This window comes from Ipomoea nil, unplaced genomic scaffold, assembly GCF_001879475.1.
Source record: "Ipomoea nil cultivar Tokyo-kokei standard unplaced genomic scaffold, Asagao_1.1 scaffold1074, whole genome shotgun sequence".
Lineage (NCBI taxonomy): Eukaryota > Viridiplantae > Streptophyta > Magnoliopsida > Solanales > Convolvulaceae > Ipomoea > Ipomoea nil.
This window is the reverse complement of record NW_017617502.1, coordinates 945,823-968,008: the sequence shown is the minus strand read 5'-3', so window position 1 is coordinate 968,008 and position 22,186 is coordinate 945,823. Positions and strand designations below refer to the sequence as shown.

Genomic DNA, 22,186 nt, shown 5'->3' with positions numbered 1-22,186 from the left:
GGAGGAAGGGTAAGGAAGCTAGGCGAAATATAACGACGGAATAATTATGTCAGATGGAGAATCGATGGAATAAATAGAGGTGGAGCATCCTTTGAGGGGTCGGCCTACACACGCATGAGGATTTGGACGAGTGGATGAGGCATTCGGATCAAGGCAGAGGATGAGAGCGTCAATTGATCGGTCTGATAGAGCTAAGTGGCTCACTTAATTAGTTAAGAGGATTAGAATGATTATGAGAATCCGGATTATGAGATGAGAAGAGTGAATGAACCAGTTACACATAATGGCAGAACGTTAGAGGATCTAGTCATTTGAAAAAGGAAGGAAGCGTGAGTCAGCTAGCCGGCTAGAGAAGCAATACGAGTGCGTCAACCAACCTTACTAGGCTCAAGTAGGTCTGCCCGAGTAGTGGAAGAATGAGCTAAGTACCCAGCGAAAGATAATAATGGGGCGATTAAGGCGAAGTTAATAGCAATAGTGATATCGACTGTTGTTAAAGAGAGATGATCCATCACAAAGAAGATAAGGTGTCAGAGTAATGATTAAGTAACATTTACGATATTTAAGGCTTTAATTACTTCATTTATTGTATTAATTAATGAGCGGCTGAGTGTAAGTATAACGGTCATCTTGGCGTATATAAAAAGCTTGAGAGTTTGAGAGCTAGATCTTTGTTTTCGGCAACTTTGTGAGCTATTTCTGATAGTGTTGATTCGACGGTAGATTGCTCTGATAGTCTCAAAAGCATCACTTACCACATATACAAGTTATTAGTTTCTCAAAATAGACACTCATTAATTATTGTCAAAAACTTGATTATTGATTAGATTCTTTTTAATTTAGTGTGTAGTGCATCAATTTATAAATAGTTGTATATATATATAGGGTAGAACTAAGTTGGAGTTGTATGAAAACCGGGTTGATTGTTTTCCGGTTTTGTCAAACCGTGTCATAGTTGACTCACTTTCTTCCACACTCGTATCGTATCCCCCCTGCCTGCCTGCCTGCCTGCCTGCCGTGTTTCACTCTCACATCTCAAGCAATCAGAAAAAAAGGGGAATTTAAATAAACGATTTTTGAAAAAAAAAAAAAAGGAAAAAAGAAAAACCCCAAAATCGGTCTTTTGCATTCGCTTTCCAAAACGGCAAAACCCCCTCCCCACTACTCATCGACTTGAAAAAGTAAGAAAGAATCACAGTTCTGTTTCGCTCTCTATCTCTCTCTCAGATCGTTGAAAACTTCACCGGATTCCGGCGGCCTTTCTTCTCGGCGTTGGTGATGTGGTAATTCAAGTGTGTTCCTCTTTGATCTGCGTGCCAATCAATCCTCCGGTTGTTTGATTGGTGGAGCAGAGCTGGATGGGATGGCTGCCAAGCCGTGGCTTTATCCAGCTCCAACTTATCGTAGCTTAGAGACATTCTGGGACACCGATGAAGACGCTCCCGGTCCCCGCTGCGGCCACACCCTCACCGCCGTCGCCGCCACCAAAACGCACGGCCCCCGTCTCATCCTCTTTGGCGGCGCCACCGCTATTGAAGGCGGCAATGGTGGCCCCGGCATCCGTAATTCTCTTTTCCTCCACCTTTTTGACTCGCTCTCCCAAATTTGACTGCAAACTTGCTGACTTTGAATATCTATTTGGTTTTAGGTCTTGCCGGCGTAACCAATGCTATTCATTCTTATGATGTTCTCACCAGAAAATGGACCAGGTATTTCTTTGTTTTTTTTTTTTTTTAAATAAAATTTTTACTATTGGTTCAAAAATTTCAACGTTTTGGTAAACTGATATGATTCTCGAATTTGCATTCTGGTTTGGCAATCATGAAGACTACAACCAGCTGGAGAGCCACCTTCACCAAGGGCCGCACATGCAGCTGCAGCTGTTGGAACTATGGTTGTATTTCAGGTGATCAGAAGCTGAAATTCTCTTCCTTTAAAAAAAAAAAATTAGATTTTGAGTTTATTTGATGTATTGTGCAACTGATGCTAGGGCGGCATAGGACCTGCTGGCCATTCAACTGACGACCTATATGTTCTTGACTTGACCAATGACAAATTGAAATGGCACCGGTGAGCTTCTAGAAATATACTAATTTCTCCCCCCTCCATGTTGATTCTTTAACTTTGACTTGGTTACTTGTTGTGATTTAGAGTTGTAGTTCAAGGCCAGGGTCCTGGCCCAAGATACGGCCATGTTATGGACTTGGTTGCACAAAGATATCTTGTTAGCTTTAGTGGCAATGATGGTGAGCGCAATACTCCTCGATAAATTCTTCAGTAGTCATTCCATCTTTATTATCAAATTATGTTATCAGCATGCTTTGAAATAAAATTATTACCAGGGTACCACTTAGAGTGATACTTATTGTTTGCTAAATTGAGTACTTTCTTGATGATTATTGGAAACCTGTAATGTTTTTCTTTGTAATATTCTTCATAATATATAGTGGCATGAAGTTGTCATTCTGTGGATTTTTCTTTTGCTGTGTTTGGAGAGAGAGAGGGGGGTTGGGGGTATGAAGTATTCCACCAAAGCAATGTGTTTCCAGATTATTTCATAATATCTGAAGAACATATTTCATTTGCATTCTTGATCCTGAGGACACCAGTTGTATGTTTTCGATGATGATAGGAGTTTTGATGACACTTTGAATTGAATCATATTTATTAAAAAGTATAAAATACTTATTTTATCATTTGTCATTCTTAATCCTTATCAGTAACATGAGTAATTTCTATGCAGTTTTACTTCTAGGTTTTCTGTCTCAAATCTTTGTTTTTATACTGTTCAGGGAAGAGAGTTCTGTCGGATGCCTGGGCTTTGGATACTGCTCAGAAACCATATGCCTGGCAAAGGCTGAATCCAGAAGGTGATAGACCCTCTGGTAGAATGTGAGTTTACATTATCTACTCTCAATTCAAATCCAAATCAGCATGGAAGTTAGTGATTTTTTTTTAATGGATATATGGTGAAACTAAATTATTTGAATGTGCATTTTGCACCTTTTGGTTCTATAACTGATTTCCAAGATAAATGTAGAATATTGTGATATCATGTTGGATGCCTGCTGTCTTCAACTGAGTCAGGTTCTATAATCATCCTTAAACCAGGCTATTTTCTCAATTGTGCTAATTGCACAATGTAGTTTAGTTCCGGAAGTTGTTCTCCAAACATGTAGATTCCAAGTTACTGATACATGTTTGTTTCAGTAAAAACTTATTGCTGCTGAAAATGCACCTATATTCATTCAGCCCATTTGTTTATCCAGCATATGCTTATCTTTGTTTTAGATAATTGATTACAGCTGTGATATATACAAACTTGTTGCTGCTGAAAGTGTACCTATAGTCATTCAGTCCATTTGTTTATCCAGCATGTGTTTATCTTTGTTTTATATAATTGATTATAGCTGATATTTAACTTTTCCATCCTATGAATTGTTGACACATTTACTTTCCACAATTTTTTTTTTTTTTTTTTTTTTTTTGAATTCGTCATCTTTCAGGTGCTATATTTTAAATTGTAAATGTTCAAACATAAGTTTTTGCTGCTTTTGTAGGTATGCAACTGCAAGTGCGCGCTCAGATGGGATGTTTTTGCTCTGTGGTGGGAGAGATGCTTCAGGCACGGTATGTCTAAATGTCCTTATGCCTTATGGTATAGAATATGATTGTAATTGTGTATTTATGTGTTCTATTTTGCTTGCTTTTGGTTTCCCAAAGTTTCTTGATAGGATGCCTTAAAGGTCTTTGTCTGTTGTGAACACCTCTATTTACATGGTATTTCAAAGTGGTTGTATATTTAATTTATTATCCAATGGGGTAATTGGGTAACTGTGAGAATATATAATTAATGACATTTTTTGGAACAATGTGGATCTATATATCTAATTCCATTGGCTACGAATTGCTATCAAGCCAGCCTCTATATCCTATACAAGTCACTGATTTCCTACCCCGGTCCAAAAACAACATAGCTTTTAGCATGTTGTTGTTTTATTTATTTATTTTGTTGACATGGTGAGGACATTGGATGTTATAATTTTCTTTGCTCCTACAGCCCCTGGCAGATGCTTATGGACTACTCATGCATAGAAATGGCCAATGGGAATGGACTCTTGCTCCTGGGGTTGCAGCTTCACCAAGGTACCAACATGCTTCGGTAAGTGATAAGCACTCAGTCATACACAATCCATTTCTATTGATAATATTTTCCAAAAATTCTTTCGTGCCAACATTAATTTCTCCTTTATGTTTGCTTTAGTAGTCTTTAATATTTTTTGGGCTGGAATGTAGCCCTGCATAGGAATGCTGTTCCTTTTCCATAATCTTATACTGGTTGTCAGGTCTTTGTTGGTGCACGATTACATGTTACAGGAGGTGTACTTAGGGGTGGTCGTGCTGTGGAAGGTGAAGCAGCTGTAGCAGGTAAATTTCAGGACACTTTGTATAGTTTGTTCCTTTAAGTAATTTTTCATTGAAATTCATTTCAATAGAATATCCTCCTCTCAAGTCTTAAAATATTGTCTCCTGTTAAATAGTATTGGATACAGCTGCTGGAGTTTGGTTAGATAGAAATGGGCTGGTAACTTCTTCACGTAATAACAAAGGGCAAACAGAGCATGATCCTTCATTAGAGCTTATACGACGCTGTCGCCATGCAGTTGCATCTGTTGGTGCTCGGATATACACTTTTGGTGGTCTTAGAGGAGGTAATAAATGCAAATAATAATTGCAGAATATGGAATGCCCCAATTCTTTTTGTCATATGTTAAAAGAATACATTGCATAGACTGTGTTGGTTCAAAACAGATTACTCAATGACTTCAATTTGATGCGAAGTGCAGATTTTCTTACTGCTGGAAGATTTTATCCGAGTCAAATTGTAAAATAACCATTATCTGCAAATAGATTTCTTTTTGGTTTAATTTGCTGCTAGCAGTAGCAATTGATAAGATGCTTCGTTTTATGCATTGTTATCAGCTATCCATGATCAAGAGCATTTATAGTCAGCTTCTCATGTTTCCCGTGCAGATATTCTATTAGATGATTTACTGGTTGCAGAAAATTCTCCATTGCAATCTGACTTAAACTCCCCAGTTTTAACATCTGAGAGATCCCCAACAATGGGGACTGCTAGATCAGTCAATTCTGATGCCACACTAACTCCAGATGGAAATGTCATCCCATCTGGTGGTTTAAGGTAGTCTCAATAGTGCTTTGATAGTTGTTTGGTGGAATTTGTAGTGATGATTCTTTTTAACTCTTCAAAGTGTTTCGCTTGCAGCATGGACAGGAATTCTATGGAGAAACTGGCTGAGGCTTCTGCCGCTGAAGCTGAGGCTGCTAATGCTGTCTGGCAAGCAGCACAGGCTGCATCTAACACTCCTGAAGAAACATCTATATCTGATGATAATTCCCAAGCTGCAGAAACCACTTCAGATGGTAGTGATTGTGAAGTAGATGTCCGCCTTCACCCCAGAGCTGTATGTATCTTGCTAAACTGCATAAAGTTAATTCTTTTATGCAAATAATAAAATTTTAGCTTTTGTGCTGATACAGGTTGTAGTTGCAAAAGAAGCTGTTGGTAACCTAGGAGGAATGGTAAGGCAATTGTCATTGGATCAATTTGAAAATGAGAGCCGGCGAATGGTTCCATCTCAAAACGATCTGTCAAATCCAACGAAAAAATTTACTAGGCAGAAATCTCCCCAGGGGTTGCATAAGAAGGCAAGGACTTGTATCTTTTCTGTTTTCTAGGCTAATGAGTGAGCAATGATTGTTTTCTTAAGATAATTTGTTTTTTTTTAATCGCAGATCATATCTACTCTGCTTAGGCCTCGGAATTGGAAAGCTCCTGTCAACAGAAAGTTCTTTCTGGATTCTTATGAAGTGGGTGAACTCTGTTATGCTGCTGAGCAGATCTTCATGCATGAGCCCACTGTTCTACAACTGAAAGCTCCAGTCAAAGTGTTTGGTGATCTCCATGGACAGTTTGGTGATCTAATGCGACTGTTTGATGAATATGGATTTCCTTCCACTGCCGGAGACGTAACGTAATACTATTATTAAAGTTCAGAGGAATACATTCATAATCTGCACTTAACCAACTTTAATGGTTTTATAGTTTTAACATACTCACCTGTGTAGGGAACGAAGTCTGATTCTCCAAAGTTAGTTAACCAAGCTCTTAATCAAAGACAAAACTTGAATTATTCTGATTGATTGGTGATGAGTATCAGGTGTCTTCAAGATAGCTTTCATGTATGTAGATATATAGTAGAGAAACCCTGCATGAAGAACTACTTATTGAGTGTATAAGATTTATTGCTATATTGAATGGTAGGTAAAATGTTGATTCACTATGTGGAAGCTTTTCTAATGTCTCCAATTCTGTGTTGGAAACATTGGTTATTTTACCCTTGCCATGTATTTTAAATCTTCTTGTAAAGAAATAAGATGAACCAACTAGAATATTGGGGTTTCTTTTAAGTTAGTCCTCCATCTGACACTCTACTCAATATCTATACACAAACTTTGTTCCTGATTGTAAAATTGCTGTGGTAAGGATCATTTCCACTAAAAATACCTGTAATAGTGCCTGCATAAGAAGGGGCTTTCTTGTAGGAACCCAAGCTCCATAAGATGAAATGTTTTTCATTACACTTTTTGAATGTCATGAAATGTTCCCAATCATATTTTCTTTAGTCTGTATTCCATCCCTTGTATTTTGATGGATATTGTCTTTGTTTTTCAGTTATATTGACTATTTATTTCTCGGCGATTACGTTGATCGAGGACAGCACAGCTTGGAGACCATCACTTTGCTTCTAGCTCTAAAAGTAAGCTTTAGACAGTCCAAAAGTCCTCGTGTATGAGGCAATCATCATGAACTTCAGATATAAAATGCTCATTTAATATAAAATGCTCTTGAACTTCAGATTGAATATCCTGAGAATGTTCATTTAATACGAGGCAATCATGAGGCTGCAGACATCAATGCACTTTTTGGTTTTCGAATTGAATGCATTGAAAGAATGGTATGTGTAAATGTTCATACTTATTATTTACTCCATATTTATTTATTTTTTATATTCTAAAGACAAACATGAAACATGTGGTTAGGGGGAGAATGATGGAATCTGGGCTTGGACGCGTTTCAATCAACTGTTTAACTATCTTCCACTTGCTGCACTTATTGAAAAGAAAATCATCTGTATGCATGGTGGTATAGGGAGGTCAATAAATTCAGTTGAACAAATTGAAAAAATAGAAAGGCCAATAACAATGGATGCTGGCTCCATAGTGCTTATGGATTTACTATGGTAAGGTTTGGTTCATACATTTCAATCGAGGTTTTCATCTCCAAAGCTTTTACATATGCATCTTATTTCAGGTCTGATCCCACGGAAAATGATAGTGTAGAAGGATTGAGACCGAATGCAAGAGGGCCTGGTCTTGTGACCTTTGGGGTATGAGTTGATTTTCTGTTATCTCTTATTTTTCTGAGTCCTAATGGATATAAACAAGGCAGTTGCAACTAAACTAGCAAACAGTTTGTGAAAACCATTAAATTTGAATTCCTTTGAAGTTCTCATTTTAGGGTTTTCGTTGTGTAAGAGTGGATTACATTGAATAGTAACTGTGGATTAGTTGGAAATTGATCAACATCCAGTGCTTGTGAATAAGATTTTACTACAATTTGGATATTCCCATAACATTCTTTTATTTAAATTTTGCATCTTTCAGCCTGATCGTGTTACAGATTTCTGTAAGAGGAATAAATTGCAATTAATAATAAGAGCACATGAGTGTGTTATGGATGGATTTGAACGTTTTGCCCAGGGGCAGTTGATCACACTATTTTCTGCTACTAACTATTGTGGTATGCATTTAGAATCCTACACCGTTTTTTTTTTTTTTTTTTTGGGCAACAGAATATGTAGTCTAAATGTGTAAATGAATGCATTCAGGAACTGCCAATAATGCTGGTGCAATACTGGTAGTTGGGAGAGGACTTGTTATAGTTCCTAAATTGATTCATCCATTGCCACCGCCTCTTCTATCCCCAGATACATCTCCAGAACGGGTCAATGAAGACACATGGATGCAGGTAAGCCTGTGTAGCTTTTCTGCAATTTGTGCAAAACTGCTTTAGCTGTAAATTAATGTTGGATCCTCATTTCTTCAGGAACTAAACATTCAACGACCACCTACCCCTACTCGTGGTCGCCCTCAGCCTGACCTAGACCGGAACTCACTCGCTTATATATGAGCGGGCATTTCATTGAATACAAGTTCCAATATTCTCCCATTCAGGATTTGACAAATTCCTTTCTGAATGGCACATCGTTACAGTTTCAAAGGGAAGTAGTGAAATTGACCATATAATGCCATACGAGTAAAAGAACTATTTTATGTTTCGCAAATACAGTTGAGCGGCCATGCATGAGTTCTGCGTTGTGAACATAGATAGTGAGATGCAGAAGATGGCAGCTAAGATTGTGTCGTGTCGAGTGGGGTTGAGTTGTGTATTTCTATTGTAAAAAGCAATAGGTTTTACTTGTGGAACTGATTGATTTGTATTGCGAAGTATATGTTGTTTTAATATTAATATATTATTATATGCACAGAGATGAATAGCCAATGCCATTGATTCAGAGTCTTAGTTTTGGAAGATGTAATGTAATCTTATATTGGGTTGCTTCCCTAGCTAACGAAATTTATCAATTTTCAACAATCTGTTACAGTTTTTTTGTTGTTGTTGTTGTTGTACAAAGTGCTTCTTGGTTTGACTACTATTTTATATAATCTTTGCAACTTATACAACGCGCAATGCTATGGGTTAAAAGCAGGCAAAAGTACGGAGATTTCTGTTTTAACTTCTAAACATTTCCAAAAATTTATACATATTCTAAATCAGTTCTTGCTCTTTTCTTCTTGCACATGTAATGAAGTTTCAATAACATGGTAAATCTGGTAGTAATGAACTAATGATTGTTGGTCTGTCTTAAATTGTATTTCACCCCCTAATACCATGTAGGTTGTAAATTTTGAAGCGGATAACATATTGTCTTTTAATATAGTGGAAATAGACAATGTCATTTGCATTTGACTATGAAAGAAAATTCTGAAATTTTCTTATTGTGTTTCTTGTGTAGACAGCTATTTCTATTGTTTTTATCATTCTCCTTACATTCAAGATGAATCTGAGCACAAGTACATTGCTTTCTCTCCTGATATCTTACCTTTTTTGCCATGATTGAGTGAATTTTATTGTTTACTTCACTAAATTGGAAAGTGTTAAACTATGATCAAGTTATCAAGTTAGTATAAGTTGGCATCTACATGAGATCTATTGAACTTCTATTAAATTTTTTATAGAGGTGAAGACATTATCTGGTTTTCTGGTTGGTGAGGAAGTCTTCCCTTAAGTTGGAAAGTAAATCTCAATTTCATGAAGATGTCCCCCTTGTGCACTGCACATTAACATAATTTGACCTATAAGAGAAACGACATAAGGAAAGTAGGATATTGGAAGTGTTTGCTAGCTAAAAGTCTAAAGAATTCTAAAAGAAGAAACTCCTGTGGGCAAATGATGTCCAGTCTCTGAGCCTGCTCCTTCCCCGGCGGTGGTTACAAGAAGTGCTAATGTTCATTTCACTATAATAAATTCAGGCTTAAAATTGAGGCTTGCCTAGGGAGCTTAAAGTCGCTTACAAAATCATTATCCAACTATTATCATTTTATCTTTTTATCTTTTAGTCGGCTATGTATTTTCTTTATAAGGTTCTTCCCTCGCTAGTTCGGCCTCCAAGCACTCTTGAGCATCGTCCCTAACCTTGTACTCAACTCTTGGGCACCGTCCCTAACCTTGTGCTCAACATGTTGCTATGGTCCTTGTGCTCGACCTGTTGCTAAGTGACTCAGGGAAGGATATTTATACTAATCCAACTCCTCAATGGACAATGGAGATTGATTTAATCGAGTACGATTCTATCTCTAAAATTCTCACTACAATTTTATAGATTCTATAATATTTTAAAAGATTTTATGAATTTCTACATCTCTATAGTTATGTACAATTCTAGAAAATTCTACAAACTTGAACAAACTATGTACAACTGCGACAAATATTTGGGACAATCTAGCTAACTTCCGAAATGGTGTAACAAGGTAGTTGGGACACAAAACATTTGTGTACATTTATTTAAATATTATATTATTTTAAAGAAGGATAACTCATAATAATTGAAGATTAATGATATAAAAATACCAGATACCAATAGGAAAATGGAAAGAAAAAAAGAAAATAACAAAGGTAATTTCTTACTTTGACGGGCTGTTTGGTTCACGGAATAAATTTGGAGGGAATATGAATGTTATTCGATAAGGATTGGAATAGGTAAGGAATAGAAAAGAAATTGTATTTTATTGTTTGATTCGCTGAAGAAATAGACTTTAGGAATTGTATTAGCACGTTTGGTTGGTTAAAGAATAGAAATAGAATATATGTTTAAAAGACATAAATGACAGAGCCACAATCTGACGGAAATTCGGAGATGGCTAAGTCTCCGAAATCTGAAAATCTGGAACGAAGCAATAATCTAGCCGGTTCTGGAGCTTCGGACAATCTGGAAGTGACAGAATTAAACAAAGAATCTCTCAATTTGAAAGAATTGTGATCGCCGGCCAAGAATATGGCAACATCGGAGTTGCAATCTCCAATTGCATGTCTGATTGTGCGATCTCTAGTTGCATGTCCAATTGGAGTTGAGGAGAAAGATCACAAATCGCAATCATCGATTGTGCGATCGCTTAATTTGGAGAATTGTTGCTATGAAGGGCCAAAATTGCTAGAAAAAGGAGATTGCGAGTTGCGATCACCAATTAAACGCCCAATTGAAGCTGAGAAGAATGAGTGCAAGCTGCGATCACCGGTAATGTGTTCGATTGATCTAGAAAATGGCAATCGCAAATTGCAATCACCAATTTCTCTATCTAAGGCAATTCAGAACAGGTGATTGGGGAGTGGTTCTAATAATGTCCAGTGATTGCCTCTGTCTCACAAATCGTCCAATCAGAAGGAATTTCTCCATGGCGGCCTAGGAGTGATCGTTCAATTCAGTTAACCAATCTGCTCTGTTGCGATACTTGGGAGTGATCAAGGGTAAAAAAGAAAATATAATAAAAACTCTGCTCTGTTGCGATACTTGGGAGTGATCAAGGGTAAAAAAGAAAATATAATAAAAACTCTATTCCTGAGAACTCATGAATAGATTAATACCAGAGGGGTGCCAGTAATATAAATAGGTTAATACCAGGAGAGTACCAGTAATAGCTATTTCCCTGTAGAGGAAATAAGTCATTCCCAGGAACAATGTTCCTGGGAATACAAGTAGTTACCAAACAGAGGAATAGACCTATTATTGACAATGCTATGACATTTCAAATCCATTCCGTGAACCAAACAGCCCATGAAAGAAGCGTAGGAAAGGGGGAAAAAAAAAAAGTCGTATTATTTTGTTCTTTCATGCTGATTTCCAAGTCACTAAGATATCTAAACAAACAGTAAAACCTGCAATACGTAGGGTTAGTAATTACAGTAGTTACAAAATGCATCCAAATCCCATCTTCGATAAGCAGATACAACATACATAATTACAAGGCACAGATAGTTCTTTCATCCATCAACCTAAGCAAAAACCAATTGCATCTATTAAAGACAGCTATATCCTGCAAAGTGTATAGTGCACATTCATCTCTATCCTCCAGAGTGCTGACCACAATGCCTAACCTGTTGTACTGGTGTGGCCTTTCTTCTCCCTTGATACACTCAAAGACTTCAGCTTAGATGCTGATCTGAAGGAATGTATTAGAGGAGCCTCCTCTTCCTCTTCCTCTTCTGCATCTTGCTCAGATCCACTGATTGAATCCTCTTCTTCACTGGAATTAGCCTCGTCAAACAGTTTCTTCCCCTGTATGTTCTGGTTCTTTCGAGGACGCCCACGGCGTCTCGCAGACACGCCTTCTTTTTCATCTATAATCAAAACCAAAATACCACTCACATCTATGACCCATCTAAACCATTGGACAAATAACACAAAGTTTGAGAAAGTATATACGAAATGAAGAGCTAGAAGAAACTAATTATGCTCTTTTTGTAGCCAAGATTACAAGTCAAGATGGTGAGATAGGACATACATCAAGCATCAATCAAGTATCTGCACTGTCATTGTAGCCAATACTATCTACTTTTACATTTGTTTCAATTTGAAACTGAATTTATGACATAGGTTTCAATTATCCAACCAATTTATTGCCAAATAGATAAAGGGCAATTTTGATGTTTGATAAATATATTCATTTTTCTTTCCATTTCTTTTCAACTTCCTATTGGTTCTATTTTTTACTCCCCTAACCTATTTTCCTACAAATTTATTAAATATGAACTTTATTAACTCTGAGGTTATTAAATTTCATAAATATTAATTTGTAGGAGAATAGTTGAGGAAAAAATAAAATAGAACAAGAATACAATTTCTATTTCTCAATAAATTAGTTGGAGATGACATTGGGATCTAATCAAAACCAAGGCCATACATTTAGGACCAAGTTAAATTATTAGTACATTTAAGACCAAATTGGAACTTAGCTTTCATTTAGGACAAAAAATGATACCATTGTAATAGCAATCCGTTCCCTACACTAGTAATAACTTGACCCATAATAATTTCATTTAAGTCTGCCATTCCATTCTGCTGCACTTCCTATCAATCATAATTGCTTTACTTAATGAGGCATTCTGTTGACTAAGAAATTCCTAGAATATGTACTCAAATCAGTCTTTTTATGTTAAGAATGAAGTAGAATCACCTCTTGAAGTGCAAGCATTAGAAAAATTTTCACAATGTCAATAACTACAGGATGTGACAGGAGAGAAAATATCCAAAACAATTGATTATTAAAGGCATAAGGAGGAAGAGACTATAAATTGCCTAAACTCCTAAAGCATCACAACAAAAATCTATAAGCGTAAATGTACCTTGGAAACCTTCATTTTTCACGTACTTCTCTCGAATGGTCTCCACAAATGTTAAATAGGGGCGCCATCCACTGGGATCTTCATCTGTATTCACATTTGTGGTTCTTCTTTCAACATCCTTCAAGCTGCCCATGAAAATATTTAGTTCATGTCTTTTGGTATTTGTACATGGGAGGTTAGGAAGTAGAAATATTGATTCACCAATTAAGAGTTGGAAGCATGTATGATGCAAAATGCTTAAGAACAAGAAAAATCAACTCTATCTTATATAATATTTCTCTCCGGTAATTAGATCCATTAAAAAGAAACCAACACGAAAAACCTCCCATGCAAAAAAAAAAAAAAAAAATCCACATGCCCCTACTCCCCTATTCAAATTAACAAAAGAAAAAAGAAAAAGTGGAACCCAACCAAATGGGATTCTGCCAAGCTTCCTTACCCCAAAAAAATGAGAGAAATTAGGGAAAAAATAATAATAATCTAGCTTAATTGCTCAACATATCAACAATTAACATCATGCACTTCCTATGCAAATTAAGTTTACAGGACACATTCAAAAGAACCCTTACATGTCAAGAATGTCGGTCAATGGAAGCTTGGATATAAAATGTAGCACTGCAGCATCCAAGAAAGACAAGTGTTTTGGAACATCTGAGAAGGCATAGTCAATGCCTCCTTTGACAATATTCAAAACATCCAATCTATACTTGTTCCGTGCAACACCTGCAAATATTCCAGAAAGCCGAGCAGCAAGATCTTTACATTCTTGAAATGTAGTGCTTGATGCTACTTCATCACTGGATGAAACAGCTACCAAATGCCGCTTGTAGGCCTGATAAAGAAAGGAATGAGATGAGGACACCCAGTAATGAAATTTAAATGATTGTGCTTCTCCAGGCTGAAACAACAAACCTTTTTCAGCGCCTCAAGTAAAATACTTGAAATTTTGTCATCTTTCTTCCTTAATACTGTGATGAGATGCTTGATGACCTCAGAAACACTTGAACCATGACTTACAAAATGAGATATTATCTCTGCACCAAGATATTCCTATATCCGCAATGAAACATATTTGCAGATGATTAAAGAAAAATAGCACAGTAAAGTTTCAATTCAGATAATACAGGACTAGAATCAAAGAGTACTCCTCCTTGGCAACCAATCCTTAATATAACACCGCAATTTTAATTCTGCCCAGCTTTAGTACTTAACATATTCAGTTGACCAAAAGTCTAAGCTATAAAATATTAATTTAACTTACCTTAGGAACTGCATCAACAGCAACCAACTTGCTAGCAGCAATGATGACTGCATCTCTATTTGTTTCTTCAACATACTCTCGATTGGTGTCATCATCTTCTGTCTCGTCTGGCATTTTATAAGATAAATTTAGGTTTCAAAATCAGACCTCTACATGAAGGCACATAAAAGTAAATTTAATTTTCACATTTGACTACAACTCGGTCTTTAGACTACGCAACAATAACGACCCTTGCATAATACTTGAAGTTTAAAAATGACATTCATCCAGGAGTTGCTTTTGACTCAATTGCTCCAATTCTAAAATGTGGTCAAACCAGAGGATGAGCGTATACTATCTATGGCACAATACTAGCAATGATGGAGCTAGACCGACCTGACATATGTAGTTGCTTTTCACAAACATGCCAAAACTTTTGGAGAATGGAATTATCTGGTAAATATCCCAGAGTTTCCAGCTCTGTTGAAGCAAAGTTAGCCTTCTTGAACAGACACCACTGTTCAGCAACTATAGTGCAAACCTTAAAAGAAAATAAACAGTCAAAAGTCAGCCCAGAATTGAAAGATAACTTTTGCCAATCAGAAATATGCTTACCCTGCATGCAAGCACATTCCCACATTTAGCTTCACCAGAATTTTCAGAACAAGTTTGCAAGAAGTCTTCAAGTTGTTCAAACAAGGTACTGCGCTTGGACTTTAGGGAAGATACCACAGTCTCTGTTACTGTCTTACTATTTATGATAGAATGCAGGCACCAACAAAGATGCAGATGCATGTTGAGAAGCAGAAAGCAAATAACCTGTATAAAGTATGCACAAGTAGGTCACAGTAGGCAATGTCAGGTAAAATATTCCTCCATAGTTCATACACAGTTATCGTGCAAGTTCCATTTTACCCACCTCATCATCGATGTTTCTGAAATTTTTAAGAATATGAACAAATTCTTCATACAAGCTTTCGATTGAAATTTCCCGTGATAATTGAAGTTCATACAATCTCTTTAAATTTACAAGAAGTAAATATTCATCATCCCCATCCTGCAAAACCAAGAATTACAATATATAACAAAGTGTTCTAAAGGAAGAGAGTAGAAGAACCATTAAAAAGAGCACACACCGTTACTTCTTTGACTGCAGATTTAAGTTTAACAAGAAGCTCATCTTCAATATTCTTTAACTGGTTAAGAGCAAAATCATGTAACTCTCCTCGACTCTCAGCAGCACAGTAGTTGATGGCTCTCACACAGGATCTCAGGACATCCTTTTCGCCATACTTAAAGAATGCCTCTTTCATAAGATTAAGAACAGAAGTGAAATTCTGAAAGAGAAACAAAGCTGCTTAATTTGTACTGCCCTAAGTTATGTTCAATAGTTCCCACAAAAAGAGTTTCAGTGAACCAACCTGATTTTGACTCTTAAGAGAATAAAGCTCTAGGTTCATATGAACAACTATTTCAAGTAAATATGACACTTTTGTTCTGTCAACCATAAATTTGCGTAGTAGCTGAGGATAATTCTTCATCATGGCATTTGTAATGGTCTGCTTATTTGATTCAAATGTTTCCTGGTGATTTCAAAATAAAGGAATCTTAGATAACAATGAAGCTAAAACAAAGTAAGGTTTCACACTGATTCAGAATTGCTTTTCTCAACTTCAATAAACAAAAAAATCATACCACTAGTATGATCAGGCAATAGTCACACTAATAGGGACAATTTTCCTAAAGTGAGACATAAATGTGCCCTAGAATGTATGCTCTGGCAAGTATCAATTCAAGCCAACCCAGACATTTCTAAGTTCAAATTATCAACATCTTGCTTTAGAGAAAAATGTAGCAAAATTATTCCCTAACAAGATTCAAATTCAATACAACCTAGAAAACTTCATAAAGGAAGCTGAGGTGAGGAGAGGAAAGAAAAGAAAGTAAATAAATAGATAAAAACTTTCATTGTATGAAACTAATTTTCTTTGCTATTAGCAATATAAGACCTCATAACATCAGCAGATCTCAGCTTAAACCAGACTTTGTTTTTATACTGAAAGGCAACAAAAGTTTAATTTACAAGAAAACTTCAGGCAATTATTGCTAAAAGATGGAACAGTAAGTACTCCAAGAAGGGCGAAAGGAAGGATCAATAAAAGGCTTCCTCACTTTTTGTGCTTTACTATAATACTGCTTTCTGTTATCAGTAGCAGGAACAATCTTCTCTCCCACTGCCTTTTTAATAGATGCAGAAAGCAGCCGAATCAGATTTGTCGCATCTGCATCACTTAGCTCAATTGATGTGTCTTCCTCAAGAAGCATAGAGATGATGCACTTCCAATCCTACAAACACATTATTTTCATAGTAACGAGTGAGCACTAAATGATTCATGACCCTGGAAACCTCCTCCTGCCCAAAAGGGATGCAGGACTTAGCTCTATTTTGATAGAAAGTATGATTTAGAAAGGAACAATAGCCTACGCAACGTACTTTCATGGCATCCATGTAATCCCAGATAGCATCAATAACATAGGAAATCAACATTTCATCAGATGAAAATTCTTTTAATATGTGCAGCATTCTACTAAGTAGAATTTTTGAAGATTCTTTAGCGTTTCCTGAAGGGATAAAAATCATTAGCATGACTTAATAAAACGAAAGAAACTAGAGCAGTTTCTAATTCAAACAAACCTGTTCGGCTAGACTGGTCAATCAAATGATCATACACTAGAGCTCCAATTGCACGTCTGATTTCTGGTGGGTCATCAATTAGTAAGTCATATAATGAACCTAAATCCTCATCAGGAATAAGTTGCAGCCTGTAAAATGCCAAAAATCCAGTCTATCCATTACCTTTCAACAGTGTCGTAGAAAAAAACACAAAATTTATTTCAGCATTTGATGCTTAAAGTACCTTAGCAGTTGTGTTACAAGTCCTATGCCACATACAGCAACAGAAATGTCAACGTCATCTGCAAGCTCAATCATCCTTTTGTAAAATCTCTCAGTAAAAAGGCCAAGAGATGGAACATTATCATCCACCTTAAACAATTCCTGCAATGCAAGGACAGATGCCTTCCTCACACCTTCAGTCTGTGCATATAATTGACAATTATGAGTTTGAAGTTCTGGACCTAAAATGTTATAAAATAACATCAATTAGATTTTGAAATTGTCAACTCACTTTATCATTCAATGTCCAACCAAGGTATTTCAAATACAAATCCTGCAAAAACAGTGAGGGGTATTCCTGGATCCAGATACCCAATGACTGAATGCATAGCATTCTGATATCGGATTCAACATCGCGGTACCGGTGCACAAATAACCTACAGAAATAACAAACAGAATAGCTATCAAGCACAAGAAAATTAATTAATGACAAGAGCTTACATAACATTCTAAGTAGAGACTCCTACCCCTTAAATATTTTGCGCATCATCTCCTCTATTACTGTAATCTTTTCATGAGTCACAGATAACCTCTTGTCTAGTGATTCAACACGAGGCCCATCAGCTGCCTTCTTCTTTTCTGCATTTAGCTGCCTCTGAGTAGTTTCTCGCTGTGTACCAAGCATTTTAGCAACAGTTATGAAGGATGTGACAAGCTGTAGTCCCATCAAGGAGGCAATCTGTCGATAAACTCTAGGAGGGGTGCTACAATTCATAGCAATGAATGCATTAGCTAAATCACATCACCCAGAATACACACACACACACACCAAAAGTTAACCAGTATCAAATACTTACCATGACAATGCTATTATATAGTCTGTGCACCTGTCAAACAAGTCACCATCAAAAAGTGGCCCACTTTGACACTCGGTAACCAAATTATCCCAGAAAAAGATGAGGTTATCTTTGAAATTCTTTAACTCCTTTTTTTTCGAACTATGGTAATCTTCCACTTCACCCTGATCTCAAGGTTAAGTGAAACTGCATAAATTGTTTGCAGACAGCTCAAACATTTCATAAATATATAAGTCTTGCAAAAATAATAATAATAATGAAAATTAAAACTAAAAGTAGATAAGGAAATTCTACATTTATATAATTATAAAAGCTGAATATAAATACTAAAATTGAAAAAAATAATAATAATAAGTGTTGAACATAGAGCTTGTTGAGGATACTCTCTTAGCCATGTTAACAAGGGCAACAACTACATCGTCAACATTAGTCTGATCCAAGGACTCTTCATCAATATGATACTTGGCTCCACATGCCTGCAATAATACAACCATATAATCATAGCCAAACTTACATGTCACTTAAATGCTTTAGAATAGAAATTACAGAAATTCTGCAGCCATTAAAAAGCATTATTACCTCAAGTATCATCATAACAAGTTCAAGTTTTGCAGCTTCAGGTTCCTTCTCATAATGTCCAACCCAACTCTTAACCACTTGAGGGATTTGTTTCCTATTACCTTTTAGAACCTCTGAATACAAATTTTAAAAAATACACATATATCAGCTGTAGTGTATGTACAACAAAATAGCAGCATGATGACATTCATATACTTCTTCCCTGTTTTAGAATGGAATGCAGTTATAAGAAAATAATTATAAAAAGAAGGAATATCTACTTTCAGAAGCCAATAGGGTTGAAAATGCAGCAAACGAAGATAGCAAATGCTCTACTTTAAGAATTCTACAAGATGTTCAGCCAGGATCCAAATGTGAACTATAATTTCTTATAAATGTGCCCCAACTTAATCACCATGCAATAATAGTCATGAATACTCCCAAGGCTCCTCCCCTTCTTTTTTTTTTTTTTTTTTAATTGAAGGATACCACTGAAGTGTCAGTTACAATGGCAGCCAATCAATTTCACACAAGGCACATGCTATCAAATGCAAAAATGTGAAGTGATACTGTGATAGCTCTAGACCAGCAACTCAATTGTAGCATACAAAAATTGCATAACAGCCATCTCAAACTAACAAGACTCAACAAAGTTGAAATACTATATACAGTCTAACCAGAAGGGCAGAGTTGCAATGATATAATACCAATTAAAGTCTGATCGGTAATCGGAGCAGCGGCTGAAGTGCTTGCAGTAGCTTTGTTTCGCTTAGCACGAGGGCGAGATTCTTCAAAGTCATCAGAAGATTCTTCTCTCTCGTCCTCATTCAAGCTCATCTCGCGAAGATCATTGGCCCTAATCTGAACCCTAGCCCGTTTCTACCATGAACGAACAAAACAGAAAACATAATTAGGGCAATGCACAACGGAGACACGAGCAAATACAATCATGAGGGCAAGTCGGTATCCTGACTGACCGAACGACGAGTCGCCGTCTGTGAAGGCATTGGTTCGTCGTCTTCCATGGAATTCTGAGAAAATTGAGCTTGCAGAGAGATTTCTTCTCCACAAATCACAAATCACTCCACTAAGGCTGGAGTGTATGTGAATGATTGTATGAAATTGTATGAAATTGGGAAAGCGGCAAAATCTCCCGCCAAGAAATTTATAGAACCGGTGGGTTATGGACGCTGCTTCTGTTCTGCTAAATCTTCGCTACCATCCGCATTATACTGCGCGACAGCCTTGCCGAGTTACCGTGGTAAACTGCTAATTCCATTTTAAAAATGTTAATGGAATAAATTTTATTTTGATACCATAACATTATTTTTTGGGGAAAAAATTACATTTTGTGTCCTCCAGTTATACTCGTGGTATAAATTTAATTCGTGAATTTTATGCATCATCATTTTTAACCTTTTAAGTTATGCACAAAGTAGCGTATTTAGTCCCTGAATAATCAAATCTGTCACTTTTTAGTAAATACGGAGTAACATATTGATGACAAAAATAATTCTCGAATGACTAAAATCACAACTTTGCACATAATTTAAGGGTTAAACATGGTCACTCATATAACTCAGACACTAAATCTATACTATGAGTATAATTGAAGGACTAAAAATGTAATTTTCCTTGAACAATGTGACTTTCAAGCATGTGGTTAAAGAGCAAAATAGAGTGGCTAACAAGTTTGCTTCGATGGCCTTGTTGCACCAGATCGACATTCGTTTTCTGACGGTTCCTCCCCATGGCGTACTGGACGCGATCTACCAGGATCAAATAGGAGTTAAATTCTATCCTCGATCTCCTCATGCCAAAACTAGGGGAAGAGACAGAGCTTAATTTTGTTGGATATCACTCTCTCTTTGATCCAAAAAAAAAAAAAAAAAAAAAAACAAACAAAACAAAAAAAAAAACAAAAAACAAAAAACAAAAACAAAATCTTTGATTGCGGTAAACAAATATTGGATAGATGAAAAAATAATACTCTATTAGAGTTATTACTCATTTGGTTTGACCTAATTGGATTATTATGTTTCACACTATAACCTTCATTTAGAGTTTAGAAGTGACTTATTAGTAATTATAGACAATCTAAATTCCTTACCAACAAAAAATAGACAATCTAAATTAATTTTATTATGGTCTTTTATTGATTAGAGTTACAATGTCAGATTTATCAAATACACACTATTGATTTCCTTAAAAGAAAAAAACAAATCATCCCCTGCAAGATCTCTTGTCTCTAATTCACATCAAATCTAAGGGTGTGTTTGGTTCATGGGTTTAGCTATCAGGAATGTGAATCAAAGTGATTGTTATTGTTTGGTTGACAGATTTTTATAACACTATTATGGGATGTGATTACCCCCTTAATCAAAAAACACATTCCCTAATAAAATAAGGATTTCATTTCATTATTCCTCCTTATTTTGTATTAGTACTTTTAGATTTTTCTTTTACTTTTTTTTTTGTTCATATTGGTGTTGGAAAATATAAGCGACGTCAACGCGGAGGCTGGCAACCTTGTTAGGAAACGAGGAGAAGTACTTGTGTATGAATGTAAGAGAGTATGTGCCGTGTTATATAACACTACTTTAAAAGCGTTATTTTTTCAGTAACGGTGCAGTCAAGATTGTCGGTACGCTTTCGATTTCGACAGGCAACATATAATAACCACGTTGGACAAACTTGACTAATGCTCAAACTTAGGGAGGCATACAAAAGGGATGAAGAAAGTTTATGTGTTTGTGTGTTCTGCCAACAAAGCTAATTAGGTTAATAGTGGCCACAAGAAATATCAAATGAGATTATGAGCCACATATTTATAACAGAAAGGACACTCCTTTAAAAAAAAAAAAAAAAAAAAAAAAAAAAAAAAAAAAAAAAAAACAGAAAAGACACATGGTTCAGAATTTTCCAACAATTAGTGCTTTGGATGTTTTTATATTAGAATCAATTGTCTTGATTTTTTGTTATTGTATTTTTAAAACCTTTATTCTTGATGGGTAAATACACTTAAAGGACTGATCTGTATAGCCGGTCCGTCGAGAAAGTCACCCAACCGGTCTGTTATAGCCATCAACCCGACGGGACTAAATCACTTGTGATCAACCGTACTGCTTGTACTGATAAGCCTCGTGACAAAAAAAGATGCTCTCGAACCACCCTTGGAATCGCCCCGACGGAAAGCCACCCGGTCGGTCTATCGTATGTTGACCGGTCGGCCTACAATGTGACACAGCCTGCAAAGTCGAAAACGTAACTTATACGACAAGTTATAGGGGCCAACTTGCACTTGTAGAACAACAACTTACAGCTTGCATGTAGGGCGGCTCTGTCACCTCGGTTAGTCAACCTACGAGTAGCTGCAGAGTGACCGTCTGGCCAAGCCAACATGAAGACACCACGTCAATCCACTTGTAGTTGGTGCATTAAATGCGTAAACCGACTTAGTTAGTATAAATAGGAGGGTCTCCCCATCATTTCTCATGTTCATCTCATTACAACACCTACTACTTACTACTTGTAATCTTCACCCTGTAATAACAACCCGCTTATAATCCAACACTCTACAATTGCAACCT

The 22,186-nt window shown here is 36.4% G+C and overlaps 2 protein-coding genes across 4 annotated transcripts; one reads left to right on the top strand and one right to left on the bottom strand.

Moving 5' to 3' along the window:
• Positions 1–1,001: 1,001 nt before the first annotated feature.
• On the top strand, positions 1,002–8,759 carry LOC109182693 (serine/threonine-protein phosphatase BSL1). 2 transcript variants are annotated; one of them, XM_019332844.1, is made up of 21 exons: positions 1,002–1,562; positions 1,649–1,709; positions 1,828–1,906; positions 1,991–2,070; positions 2,152–2,246; positions 2,793–2,892; positions 3,561–3,630; positions 4,061–4,162; positions 4,347–4,410; positions 4,542–4,712; positions 5,035–5,203; positions 5,288–5,486; positions 5,563–5,730; positions 5,818–6,056; positions 6,758–6,842; positions 6,942–7,040; positions 7,126–7,325; positions 7,397–7,472; positions 7,750–7,885; positions 7,974–8,113; positions 8,192–8,759. In XM_019332844.1, exons 1-21 carry the CDS (start codon positions 1,364–1,366, stop codon positions 8,273–8,275), a joined length of 2,616 nt encoding a protein of 871 aa, XP_019188389.1. In that variant the 5' UTR covers positions 1,002–1,363; the 3' UTR covers positions 8,276–8,759. The 2 variants fall into 2 exon arrangements, with proteins under 2 accessions (XP_019188389.1, XP_019188388.1); XM_019332843.1 differs by having other exon boundaries at positions 1,003–1,562; positions 4,347–4,428.
• A 2,730-nt stretch (positions 8,760–11,489) lies between these two features.
• On the bottom strand, positions 11,490–19,841 carry LOC109182692 (sister-chromatid cohesion protein 3). Of its 2 annotated transcripts, XM_019332841.1 has the most exons (21): positions 19,574–19,841; positions 19,304–19,475; positions 18,618–18,730; positions 18,422–18,514; positions 18,039–18,202; positions 17,709–17,945; positions 17,474–17,618; positions 17,204–17,382; positions 16,981–17,108; positions 16,780–16,907; positions 16,458–16,631; positions 15,707–15,868; positions 15,422–15,622; positions 15,205–15,342; positions 14,901–15,104; positions 14,682–14,826; positions 14,307–14,413; positions 13,958–14,095; positions 13,615–13,877; positions 13,046–13,170; positions 11,490–12,040 (listed from the first exon to the last, which is right to left on the bottom strand). In XM_019332841.1, the coding sequence occupies exons 1-21, from the start codon at positions 19,619–19,621 to the stop codon at positions 11,793–11,795; spliced, it is 3,312 nt and encodes a 1,103-aa protein (XP_019188386.1). In that variant the 5' UTR covers positions 19,622–19,841; the 3' UTR covers positions 11,490–11,792. The 2 variants fall into 2 exon arrangements, with proteins under 2 accessions (XP_019188386.1, XP_019188387.1); XM_019332842.1 differs by lacking the exons at positions 16,780–16,907; positions 16,981–17,108 and having other exon boundaries at positions 17,239–17,382.
• Positions 19,842–22,186: the final 2,345 nt, after the last annotated feature.

Coding starts and splice junctions, on each gene's coding strand:
- LOC109182693 (XM_019332843.1), top strand. CDS start 1,364: ATGGCTGCCAAGCCGTGGCTTTATCCAGCTCCAACTTATCGTAGCTTA. Junction 3,631..4,060: donor GGAGAGATGCTTCAGGCACG/GTATGTCTAAAT, acceptor TTGCTCCTACAG/CCCCTGGCAGATGCTTATGG. Junction 6,843..6,941: donor CTTTGCTTCTAGCTCTAAAA/GTAAGCTTTAGA, acceptor CTTGAACTTCAG/ATTGAATATCCTGAGAATGT.
- LOC109182692 (XM_019332841.1), bottom strand. CDS start 19,621: ATGGAAGACGACGAACCAATGCCTTCACAGACGGCGACTCGTCGTTCG. Junction 16,908..16,980: donor TGACCAGTCTAGCCGAACAG/GTTTGTTTGAAT, acceptor TTATCCCTTCAG/GAAACGCTAAAGAATCTTCA. Junction 16,632..16,779: donor ATTACATGGATGCCATGAAA/GTACGTTGCGTA, acceptor ATGTGTTTGTAG/GATTGGAAGTGCATCATCTC.